This window comes from Felis catus, chromosome B3 (assembly GCF_018350175.1).
Source record: "Felis catus isolate Fca126 chromosome B3, F.catus_Fca126_mat1.0, whole genome shotgun sequence".
NCBI lineage: Eukaryota > Metazoa > Chordata > Mammalia > Carnivora > Felidae > Felis > Felis catus.
In genome coordinates this window covers 134,494,622-134,507,438 of record NC_058373.1, presented here as the reverse complement: position 1 = coordinate 134,507,438, position 12,817 = coordinate 134,494,622, and the positions used below count along the sequence as shown (strand labels likewise).

The following is a 12,817-nucleotide window of genomic DNA, read 5'->3' as shown; positions in this document are numbered from 1 at the left end:
CATTGGCCATAGCAACATTTTTCTAGATAGGTCTCCTGAGGCAAGGGAAACAAAAGCAAAAATAACCTATTGGGACTACATCAAAATAAAAAGCTTCCTCAAAGTGAAGCAAAAATCAACAAAACTAAAAGGTAACCTACTAACTGAGAGAAGATATCTGCAAAGAACATATCCAATAAAGAATTAGTATCCAAAACATATAAAGAATTTATACAGCTCAACACCCCCAAAACTCAAATAATCAAATTTAAAAATGGGCAGAAGGGGGCACCTGGGTGGCTCAGTGGGTTAAGCATCGGTCTCTTGATTTTGGCTCAAGTCACAGTCTCACGCTTCCATGAGATAAAACCCCGTATTAGGCTCTGTGGTAACAGCTCAGAGCCTACTTGAGATTCTTTCTCTCCACCCATCCTCCACGCTCTCAAAATAAATGCTTTTAGAAAAGATTTTTTAACGTTTATTTCTTTTTTTTTTTTAATGTTTTATTTATTTTTGAGAAAGAGAGACAGGGCACAAGCAGGGGGGAGGGCAGAGAGAGGGAGACACAGAATAGAAGGCAGGCTCCAGGCTCTGAGCTGTCAGCACAGAGCTCAACGCGGGGCTCGAACTCACGGTCTGCGAGATCATGACCTGAGCCAAAGTCGGATGCTTAACCGACTGAGCCACCCAGGCGCCCCTTTAACGTTTATTTCTGAGAGAGCAAGAGCGAGAGAACAAGTGGGGGAGGGGCAGAGAGAGAGGGAGACACAGAATCCAAAACAGGCTCCAGGCTCTGAGCTATCTGCACAGAGTCCAATGCTGCACTTGAACTCACAAATCATGAGATCATGACCTGAAGTGAAGTCAGATGCTTAACTGACTGAGCCACCCAGGAGCCCCAAATAAAAACTTTTAAAAAAATGGGCAGAAGACATGAACAGACACTTCTCCAAAGACATTCAGATGGCCAACAGACACATGAAAAGATGCTCAACATCACTTATCATCAGGGAAATGCAAATCAAAACTCTAATGAGATATCACCTTACACCTGTCACAGTGGCTAAAATAAAAAAAAAAAAATACAAAAAAGGACAAGTGCTGGTCAGGATGTAGAAAAAAGGAACCCTCGTGCACCGGGCTGGGAATGCAAACTCATGCAGCCACTGTAGAAGACAGTACACAGGTACCTCAAAAAGTTAAAAATAGAACAACCCTGTGATCCAGCAATCACACTACTGGGTATTTACCCAAAAAGTACAAAAGCATGAACTCAAAGGGATACATGCACCCCTAGGTCTTCTGCATCTGCAGCATTATTTACAATAGCCAAATTATGGAAACAGCCCAAGTGTCCGTCGATAGATGAACGGATAAAGAAGATGTGGTATATCTATACATAATAGAATATCATTCAGCCCTAAGAAAGGTATCTCGCCATTTACAACGACATGGGTGGAGCTAGGGAGTATTATGCTAAGTTAAACAAGTCAGAGAAAGATAGTATGATTTCACTTGTATGTGGAATTTAAGAAACAAAAACTAAGAAAGAAAAATAAGAGAGAGAAACCAAGAATTACACTCTAGAGAGCAAATGGTTACCAAAGGGAGGTGGAGGGTGGGTGGGGATGATGGTTGAAACAGGGGAAGGGGGTAAAGAGCACACCTGTCACCATGAGCACTGAGTAATGTATAGAATCGCTGAATCACTATACCATACACCTGGAACTAATGTAACACTGTATATTAACTATCCTAGATTAAAATTTTAAAAAAAGACCTAATTTTAAAAAAAGTGCTAAAAGACAATAACTTCCAACCAAGAATACTCTGCCTGGAAAAATTATCATTCAAAATTAAAGGAGAGATGGAGTTTTCTGGACACTCAAAGCCAAAGGAGTCCATCCTCACTAAACCAGCCTTAGAAGACATGCTAATGGGACTTCTTTAAGCTGACTAGCAACAAGAAAACACAGGAAAGCATAAACCTCACTGGCCAAGGTAAATATATAGTAAAGGTAGAAGATGCATTATATAAAACTAGCCTAAAGGTTAAAAGACAAAAGTAGCAAAAATAACCATAATTACAATAATTAGTAAAGGGACACACAACATTAAAAGATGTGACATGTGACATCAAAAACATAAAACATGAGGGAACAGTAAAAATGTGCTTTTAGAATGCCTTTAAACTTAAACTGTTATCAACTTAAAATAGGCTGTTATAAATATAAATTCTTATATGTAATCTTCATGGTAACTACAAGCAAAAACCTACGGTAGATACACAAAAGATGAGAAAAGAATCTAAACATGCCACTAAAAAAAATCATCAAGCCACGAAAGAGAGCATGAGAAAAAGAAAGGAACAGAGGAACTACAAGATACAAATAAATGGAAAGATATTCATGCACATCAACTGGGAGAAAATTGTTAAAAGGTCCATGTGACCCCCAAAACAATAGATTCAATGCCATCCTATCAAAATTTCAATAGCATTTTTCTTTTTCTTTTTAAGTTTACTCATTTTGAGAGAGAGAGGAAAAAAAGGAGAGGAGAGGAGAGGAGAGGAAAAAAAGGAGAGGAGAGGAGAGGAGAGGAAAAAAAGGAGAGGAGAGGAGAGGAGAGGAAAAAAAGGAGAGGAGAGGAGAGGAGAGGAAAAAAAGGAGAGGAGAGGAGAGGAGAGGAAAAAAAGGAGAGGAGAGGAGAGGAGAGGAAAAAAAGGAGAGGAGAGGAGAGGAGAGGAAAAAAAGGAGAGGAGAGGAGAGGAGAGGAGAGGAGAGGAGAGGAGAGGAGAGGAGAGGAGAGGAGAGAATCCCAAGCAGGCTCTGCACTGTCTGCAGAGTCTGACAAGGGGCTCGATCTCACGACTGTGAGATCATGCCCTGAGGCGAAATCAAGAATCAGACTTTTAAGCAACTGAGCCACCCAGGCACCCCTATTTATTTTTGAGAGGGAGAGAGCATGTGCACATTAGCAGGAGAAAGGCAGAGAGAGAGGGAGAAAGAATCCAAGGCAGGCTCTGCATTGTCAGTGCATAGCCTGATGCAGGTGTCTCTAACCCACAAACTTTGAGATGACCTGAGCTGAAACCGAGAGTTAGATGCTTAACTGACTGAGCCACTCAGGTGCCCCTCCAATAGCATTTTTCACAGAAATGGAACAATCCTAAAATTTGTATAGAACTACAAAAGACCATGAATAACCAAACCAATTTTGAAAAAAACAAAGTGGAAAGCACCATGCACCCTGATTTCAAACTACATTACAAAGCTACAATAACCAAACAGTATGATAGTGACATAAAAATACACACACAGACCAATGGAACAGAACGGAGAGCTCAGAAATAAACCCATGCATATATGGTCAATTAATTTACAACAAAGGAGCCAATAATATACAATGGGGAAAGGACAGCCTTCTCAATAAATGGTGCTGGGGAAACTGAACAGCCACATGTAAAAGTATGAAACTGGAGGGGTATCTTCCACTATCCACAAAAATTAATGCAAAATAACTTAAAGACTTGAACACAACACCTGAAACCCTAAAACTCCTAAAAGAAAATATAGGCAGAAAGCTTCTTGACATTGGTCTTGGTGCTACTTTTAAAATCTGACACCAGGGGCGCCTGGGTGGCTCAGTCGGTTAAGCGTCTGACTTCGGCTCAGGTCATGATCTCACAGCTTGTGAGTTCAAACCCCGCGTTGGGCTCTATACTGACAGCTCAGAGCCTGGAACCTGCTTTGGATTCTGTGTCTCCCTCTCTCTCTCTGCCCCTCCCTGGCTCACACTCTGTCTCTCTCTCAAAAATAAATAAACATTAAAAAAAATGTTTAAAAAAAATAAAATCTGACACCAAAAGCAAAGGCAACAAAAGCAAAAATAAACAAATGGAACTATACCAAACTAAAAAGCTTCTGCACAAAAGAAACCATAAGCAAAATGAAAAGGCAGCCTACCAGATGGGAGAAAATATTTGCAAGTCATGTATCTGATGAAAGGTTAGTACCCAAAATATGTAAAGAACTCAACCTAATACCAAATAAGAAAAAAAGAAATAGTCCACAAACAATCTGATTTAAAAATGGGCAGAATATCTGAATAGACAGTTCTCTAAAGAGACATATAGATGGCCGATATACGAAAAGATGCTCAACATCACAAACCAACAGAGAAAAGCACATCAAAGCCATGAAGAGATATCACGTCACACTTGTCAGAATGCCTATTATCAAAAGGACAAGAAATAATAAGTGTTGGTAAGAATGTGAAGAGCGAACCCTGTGCACTGTTGGTGGAAATGTAAATTAATGCAACCCCTACAGAAAACAGTATGGCTTTTCTCAAATAATTAAAAATAGAACTACCATATGATCCAGCAACTCCACTGCTGGGTATTTGAGGAAAACAAAAACATTCAAATTCAAATTTGAATTCAAAAAAGATACATGCACTCCAATGTTCACTGCAGCATTATTTGCAACAGACAAGATATGCAATTAACCTAAGTGTCCATCAAGGAATGAATGGAGAAAGAAAATGTGGTACACATGTACAAATGGCATTATTCAGCCATAAAAAAGAATAAAATATTGCCATTTGCCACAACATGGATGGACCTTGAGGGCATTATGCTGACTGAAGTAAATCAAAGAAAAACAAATATGATATAGTTTCTTTGTGGAATCTTTAAAAAACAAAAACAGGGGTGCCTGGGTGGCTCAGTGAGTTAAGCGCCTGACTTCAGCCCAGGTCGTGATCCTGCTGTTCAGGAGTTCCAGGCCCATGGGGGGTTCTGTGTTGACAGTTCAGAGCCTGGAGTCTGCTTCAGATTCTGTCTCAGTCTCTCTTTGCCCCTCCCCCGCTTATGCTCGGTCTCTCTCAAAAATAAATAAAAAAACTAAAAAATCAAAACAAAACAAAAACAAAAACAAAAACAGGGGCGCCAGAGTGGCTCAGTCAGTTAAGCGTGGTACTCTTGATTTCAGCTCAGGTCATGATCTCATGGCTCGATTCATGAGGTCCAGCACTGCATTGGGCTCTGCACTCACAGTCTGGTGTCTGCTTGGGATTCTCTCTCTCTCCCCCCTGCTGAGGTCCCCCCTCCATCTAAATGCTTGCATGTGCGCTCTCTCTCTCTCTCTCTCTCTCTCTCAAAATAAACAAACTAAAAAAATAACTAAAAAACAAAAACAAAAAAACCTAACTCATAGATACAGAGAACAGATTGGTGGTTGGCAGTGGGGCTGTGGGTTGAGGGGGGTGAGTGAAATGGGTGAAGGGAGTTAAAAGGTACAAATTTCCTCTTGTAAAATAAGTCAGGGGAATGTAATGTACAGCTTGGTAACTATAGATAATAATACCGTACTGCATGTTTGACAGTTGCTAACAGAGTAAATGTCAAAAATTAAAAATTCTTGGGGCGCCTGGGTGGCGCAGTCGGTTAAGCGTCCGACTTCAGCCAGGTCACGATCTCGCGGTCTGCAAGTTCGAGCCCCGCGTCAGGCTCTGGGCTGATGGCTCGGAGCCCGGAGCCTGTTTCTGATTCTGTGTCTCCCTCTCTCTCTGCCCCTCCCCCGTTCATGCTCTGTCTCTCTCTGTCCCAATAATAAATAAAACGTTGAAAAAAAAATTTTTTTTTAAAAAAAATTAAAAATTCTTACAAGAACACAAATTTGTAACTACATACAGTGGCAGATGTTAACTAGACTTACATGTGGTCATCACTTTACAACACACACAAACACTGAATAATTATGCTGTATATCTGAAACTAATATAATGTTAATTATATCTCAAAAAAACCCACAAGAAATAAAAAACACAGGCGAGGAGGGAACATTCCTGAATCCATTTTACACAGTTGGCATTACCTTGGTATCAAAGCCAAAAAGCATACTACCAGAAAGGAAAACTATAGGCAAATATCCCTGATGAACTGAGATATAAAAAATTCTCAGCAAAATACTAGCAAATTGAATTCAGCAGCACATTAAAAAGATCATTCACCATGATCAGATGGGATTTATCGCTGGGATGCCAGGATGATTTAATATGTACAAACCAATGTGATACATCTTATTGAATGCAAGGGAAAAAAATCCCATGGATCATTTCAACAGACACAGAAAAACCATTTGACAAAATTCAACATCCATTCATGATAAAATCTCTTTATAAATTAGGCACAGAAGGAATGAACCTCAATAAAAGCCACATAAGACAAGCCCACCGCTAACAACATACTCGATGGTGAAAGGTTAAAAGCCTTTGCTCCAAGATCGGAAACAAGACAAGGGTGCCACTCTCACTACTCCTATTCAATCTAGTACTGGAAGTCCTAGCCAGAGTAATCAGGCAAGAAAAATCTAAGGCATCAGAAATGGAAATAACTAAGTGAAATTTTCTCTATTCGCAGATGACAGGAATTTATACATAAAAAATCCTAATGATTCCACCAAAAAACCCTGTCATATCAAATTCAATAAAGTTGTAGGATACAAAATTAACATACAAAAATTAGTAGCATTTCTATACACTAATGATGAACTATCTGAAAAAAAATCCCATTTACAATAGCATCAAAAACAAACAAACAAAAATACTTAGGAATAGTTTAGCCAAGAAGGTGAAAGATCTCTACACTGAAGACTATAACACAATGAATAAAACTGAAAAGACACAAATAAATGTAATTTGGGTTGGAAGAACTAATATTGTTAAAGTGCTTACACTACCCAAATATATCTATAGATTTAATGCAATCCCTATTAAGTTCCCACAGCATTTTTTAAGTAAAAAAAAAAAAAATCCTAAAATTTATGTGGATCCACAAAAGACCCTGAATAACCAAAGCAATCCTGGGAAAGAAGAACACAGCAGGAGGCAGCACAATCACTTCCTGATGTTAAGCTATGCTATAAAAATATAATAATAAAAACGCTATATGGCATAAACACAGACGAAAGGAACAGAACTGAGACCCCAGAAATAAACCCATGCAAATACGGTCAACTAATATTTGACAAGGGAGCCAAGAATACTCAATGGAGAAAAGACAGTCTCTTCAAGAAATGGTGCCATGAATATTAGATATTCGTAAAAAAAAAAAAAAAAATGAAACTCAACCCCTATCTTACTTATACCACTCACAAAATTTAACTCAAAATAGATTAAAAATTTAAATGTAAGACCGGAAACCATAAAAATCCTAGAAGAAAATATAGGAAAAAAGACCTTTTCCATGGGTTTTGGCATTGATATTTTTGGACAGGACACCTAAAGCACAAACAACAAAATCAGAGATAAACACGAGGGACTACATCAAACTAAAAAGCTTCCGCACAGCAAAAGAAATGATCAAAATGAAAAGGCAACCCACAGAAAATGTTTGCAAACCACGTATCTGCTAAAGTTTAAAATTAAAAATATATAATGAACTCATATGATGCAATAGCAAAAGAACAAATAATCTAATTTAAAAACGGGCAAAGGATATGAATAGATATTTTTCCAAAGACAAATGAAAGGCCAATAGGTACATGAACAGATACTCAATATCACTAGTCATTAGGGAAATGCAAATCAAAACCACAAAGATATATAATCTCATGCCAGTCAGAATGGCCAGATGGGAGATAACAAATGCTGGCAAAGATGTGGAGAAAAGGGAACCCTCGCGCACTGTTGGTAGAAATGTAAATTGTACAGCCACTCAGAAAACAGTATGGAGGTTCTTCAAAAAATTAAAAATAGAACTACAATATGATCCAGCAATTTCATTTCTGGGTATTTATCAAAAAAAAAAAAAAAAAAACAAAAACAAAAACAAACAAACCCAAAAACCCTAACTCAAAAAGATATCTGTATACCCATGTTCATAGCAGCATTATTTACAATAACCTAGACATGAAAACAACCTAGGTGTCTACTGATGGATGAATGGATAAAGAAGTTGTGGTACATATATACAGTGGAATATTAGTCATAAAAGAATGAGATGTTGCCATTTGCAACAACATGGTTGGACCTTGAGGGCATAATGCTAAATGAAATAAGTCAGAGAAAGACAAATATCATTTGCTCTCACTTATACATGGAATCTACAAACAAAACAAACAAGAAAAACCCCACACATTTTGTAGAATAGAAAATGTGGTTCCCAGAGGCAGAAGCTAAGGGGGAGGGGAAAACTGGATAAAGGTGGCCAAAAGGTACAAATTTCTAGTTATAAGACAAATCAGTACTAATGCACAACATGGTGATTCTAGTTAACACTGCATATGAAGTGTTGGGTGTTAACTACTTGTGGTAATCATTTTACAATGTATTAGTTAAATCATTTGCTCTGTACCTTAACCACCGTTGTAGTTCAATTTTATATCAAATTGGAAAAAGAAAAATTTTAAAGCCTACTATAAAGCTACAGTAATCAAAACACTGTGGTATTTGTATAGAGAGAGGCATCTTGACCAATGGAATGGAAAATCCAGAAATAAACCCTTGTGTATACAGTCAAATGACTTTTTATGAGGGTGCCATGACCATTCATGGGGAAAGGATGGTATTTTCAACAGATGATGCTGGGGAAACTGGATTATCCACAGGCAGAAGAATGAAATTGGACTCTTAACTAACCCCACATACAAACATCAACTCAACGTGAATCAAGTGCCTAAAACAATAAAACTTGGAAGGAAACATAGGACAAAAGCTTCAGGATATTGGATTTGGCAATAAATTCTTGGATATGATGCCACAGGCAACAAAAGAAAAAAAAGGCAAGCTGGACTTTGTGAAAATTTAAAATTTGTACATCAAGAGACACTATCCAGAGAGCAAAAAGGCAACCCATGGGATGAGAGAAAATATTTGCAGATCATTTATCTGATAAGGGATTCATGTTCAGAATATATACAGGATTCCTTAAACTCAACAACAACCACAGACATTCAAAAGTAGGCATTTCTTCGAAGGGGATATACGAATGGCCAGTAAGTATATGAAAAGATGCTCAACATTAATCATCAGGGAAATGCAAATCAAAACTACAGGGAGATCCCACTCACATCCATTAGGATGGCTCCTACAAAAAACAAAAAAAAAAAAAAAACAAAAAAAAAAAACCAGGAACAGGTGTTGGTGGGGATATGGAGAAATCAGAATGCTTGTGCTCTGCCGGTGGAATGTACGATGGTAGAGTCACTGTGGAAATCAGGAGGGAGGTTCCCCCAAAACTAAAAATAGCATTACCATAGGATCCAGCAATCCCACTTCTGGGTATATACTCAAAAAAGAATTGAGAGCAGGGTCCCAAGGAGGTATTTTGCACACTTGTATTTAGGGCAGCTTTATTCACAATAGTTAAGACAAAGAAGCAATCTAAGTGTCTATTGACCAATAAGTGGATAACAAAATGTGATGTATACATACCACGGAATAATAGTTTTGAAAAAGAAGGACATTCTGAAATATGGTATTACATCGATGAACCTTGAGGACATTACGTGAAAGGAAATAAGCCAGTCACAAAAAGATAAATACCGTATGATTCCACTTATATGAGGAACTTTGAATAGTCAACGTGATAAAGACAGAAAGTAGAATGGGGGCTGCCAGGGGCTGGGGGAGGAGAGAATGGAGAGCAACTGATAGGTATAGAGTTTCAGATTTATAAAAGGAAAAGAGTGATGGTGATGAATGGTAGTGATGGCCTCACAACAATGCAAATGTATTCAATTTTGATAAACCGAACACAGTGGTTAAGATGGTGAGTTTTAGGTTAGGTCTGTTTTGACGTAAGAAAAATATTTTTAAATTATGAAATACACACTCATTCCAACAAAAACCAAATACGAAGACACATTAACAAAGAGCCATTCCTGACCCCCACCCCCAAGTTGCACAAATAATTTAAGCTATCAGGTAACCTAGATATGCCATTAGCTGACAGTGCTGAGCCAGCATTTTCCAAGAAGGGAAGGAAAATTCCTTTTCAGAATGAAGAACATAATTAAAGTAGTCCTAAGAAGCAATGTCTAAAGCAGAGAAATTACTTTTTATATAGAAACAAGCAAGAAAAAAAATTAAAGAGTGAAGTCTCAGACAGACGGAGTGAAAGCCAAAGGGTGTTCAGGTGGGGATGGAGAGGCTCTGCTTAGTGGTTAGCAGATGGTCTGTGTGTAGGCTCCCTGAAGCTATGCTCCAATCCAACGGAGACTTCAGGGAAACAATTCTTATTTAAGAGTATTCTTTTTTTTTAATGTTTATTTATGAGAGGGAGCACGTGCACAGTACGAAAGGGAGGGGGAGTGGGACAGAGAATCCATAGTGGGCTGTGCGCTGACAGCAAAGAGCCCCACGCAAGGACTGAACTCGCAAATCCAAGATCATGACCTGAGCAAGTCCAAAGTCCGATGCTTAACTGACTGAACCATCCAGATACCCCAATGAAAGAATTCTTATTAAAGTGGTGATAGAACCCTCTGCAAAAGATCAGGAAGAGACTGTCATTATGGATCTTCATAAATCCTTTCACATGCACCACCTGGGCCCTCAAAATTATATTTTAAAGTCACATAAGGGAAAACGTTCTTATTTCAATTTTAGAAATTAAAAGGCTTCTAGGAAGTACCTTGTACAGGTGGTCCAGCCTTTCAAAGACTTTCAACCCTGTAACCTGGGCACCTTCTGGATTACCTGACCCCCTGCCTCTCAGGAAACAAGAATGCTGAGCAGTCTCTGAATAGGGTGAGGTTAAGGTCTAGGCAATGAATGATGGATACATCAATGATCATGAACCAACACGGCAGCTAATTGACCCCAAATCAGAAATTTCCAACCTGTGGCCCAGGGATTACCAATGTCCCCAGGGACAAATTCTCTTATCATGATGAGAAATGTCTCATCCCCACTGTCACAAAGCATTCATTAGTTCAATGTGTTTCTTAGCACAAAACAGTATGCTTATCAAATAACTTTAAAGATCCCTCCTTGCGTCTCCAGAAGAGTTGGGGGCAATGTGGAAAACACCCTGGTCCTTCAGGCATTCACTACTTTACAGAACAAAGACCTTCCAAGCAAAGATGGATGTAGATAACATGCTACACCTGTTTTCCAACCGATTTTACAATTAAGGGCAACTAGGGAATTAATAAATTTCTGGTGCATGGGAAAACTACTTGGGTTAGAAATTTTAGTTCCTTCGCAGTGTCCCAGTTGTTTCCTCAGTTACCTTGACTTCCACATTTCTCTTTAGGAACTCTTAATCACCCACTTGGCTCTTGGGGCCGCAATGTCACCCCCTTACCAGCCCAAGATGAGAGAACTCGGCTGCAATACCACACTTCACCGGCAGATGCCGCAGGCTCAACACCTGGCAGCCAACTTCGAACTGACTACCAACTCAGCTATTTGATGCCTACTGTATACTTGAAATACACTAGGCGCTTCAGGTCAACTCCACACCGGTTGGTTCACCTGGACAACGCGTGAGGATTAGATTAAATCGCATAAAGTGCTTTGAACAATGAACTGAATCGTAGTGTGAAATTATTACCAGCCCAAGGTGAGGTGGCAGACAGGAACTTGGGTCCACCGCATTTGTCTCAGCAGACTGGTCGGGTCCCAGGGCTTGCTTTCCATCCAGTTGGGCCCTTTTCCTTTCTCCTGTCTTCCTCCACTAAACTGTTGCTACGTCCTCCAATTTGGAATCCGAGATTTGGCTCCTCTACGGCAAAGAGGCGGTAGTTTTGAGGGTCGGGATCACAGTGGGGCGGGCCCAAGGAGCATCACCGTTCACCTACTGGAACTTTTAAAAGGGAGGCAGACCGGGAGGTGGCGCGGCGGGACGCAAGAGGTCGCGTTCTCACGGTCTAAACTCAACACTAAGTTTCCTCCTGTGACCTCCGGGCTCGCGCCCCATCTGCACGCGAGACCGACGCCAGCACGTGAGGGGGGGCGGGCTCCGCTCTTCTGCCACAGGCCGGGGCGGGGCCTCTGGCGGCACCTGGGCGGCTAGAACTCCGCGTGGCCGAAGGGCTGCACCTGCCCGGGGCCGGCGGTCTCGGGATCTGGCTCTGCTGTGCCCCTAGCGTGCGGTGGGCCGGGGACGACCCTCGGAAGCAGGGCGCCCGAGTCTCCGGCGCGCCTCCCGGGTAGGCACGGGGACGCCAGCGCCCGCGCGCTCTGGCCCGCACTGGGAGTTCAGGCCCGCCGCAGGCGCACGCGCGCAGGGAGGCGCCACGTGCTGGGGCCCCGAGCGCGGAGGCTGCTGCGCTCAGCGTGGGTGCGTGGCTGCGGCTCCACGTGGGGGCAGCCCCGCCTACCGCGCGGACGCCCCCTCCCCCTGCACACGTGCGGGCCTTCGCCCCCTCCCAGCTCCCAGCGCAGCAGCGCCAGCGTCCGAGATCCCGGCTCCGGCACCGCGAGGCGGCGCGCCGGCTGCCAGGGGCTGCTGAGGGGCGGGGCTGCCGCCCGCATTGTTCCTCCCCGAGTGGCGGGCCCTCCCCTTCCCCCAGCCCCGGGCGGGGCGCGGGGCCGCCGTAGCCGCGGAACGTGGGCTCGCGCCCCGCCTTTGTCTCCCGGGCGCGAGCCGCCGCAGCCCCGCGCCCGCCGCTTGCTGCCAGAGCCGCTTTGTGCCGCGGCGCGGGGGACCGGGGCGTGGAGCCGGCGGGCGCAGCCTCAGCATGGACGTGACCGTCTCGGAGCTCATGGAGCTCTTCCTGCAGAGCCCGCTGGTGACCTGGGTGAGTGCTCCCAACTAGCTTCTTGCCTTATTGTTGGTGCACCGGCGGTAGCCGTACGTTCTCTCTTCCCGGGGTACGGGGTAGCT

The 12,817-nt window shown here is 42.0% G+C and overlaps 1 protein-coding gene and 1 long non-coding RNA gene across 6 annotated transcripts in view; one reads left to right on the top strand and one right to left on the bottom strand.

Moving 5' to 3' along the window:
- LOC123386184 overlaps positions 1-12,377 on the bottom strand; it is a 45,930-nt gene extending 33,553 nt beyond the window's left edge. The window contains exon 1 of the long non-coding RNA XR_006599926.1: positions 11,543-12,377. This is a non-coding gene — a long non-coding RNA (uncharacterized LOC123386184). The remainder of the gene's footprint in view (positions 1-11,542) is intronic.
- Positions 12,378-12,485: 108 nt separating this feature from the next.
- The window catches only part of CCDC88C (coiled-coil domain containing 88C), a 129,446-nt gene continuing 129,114 nt past the window's right edge, over positions 12,486-12,817 (top strand). For 2 of the 5 annotated variants that reach the window (XM_045060383.1, XM_023255961.2), the window contains exon 1: positions 12,488-12,731. In XM_045060383.1, the coding sequence (XP_044916318.1) occupies positions 12,672-12,731 (60 nt within the window). In that variant the 5' untranslated portion in view covers positions 12,488-12,671. Of the gene's footprint in view, positions 12,732-12,817 lie in introns of all 5 variants that reach the window. The other 3 variants (XM_045060384.1, XM_023255962.2, XM_003987962.5) reach the window with 3 other exon arrangements.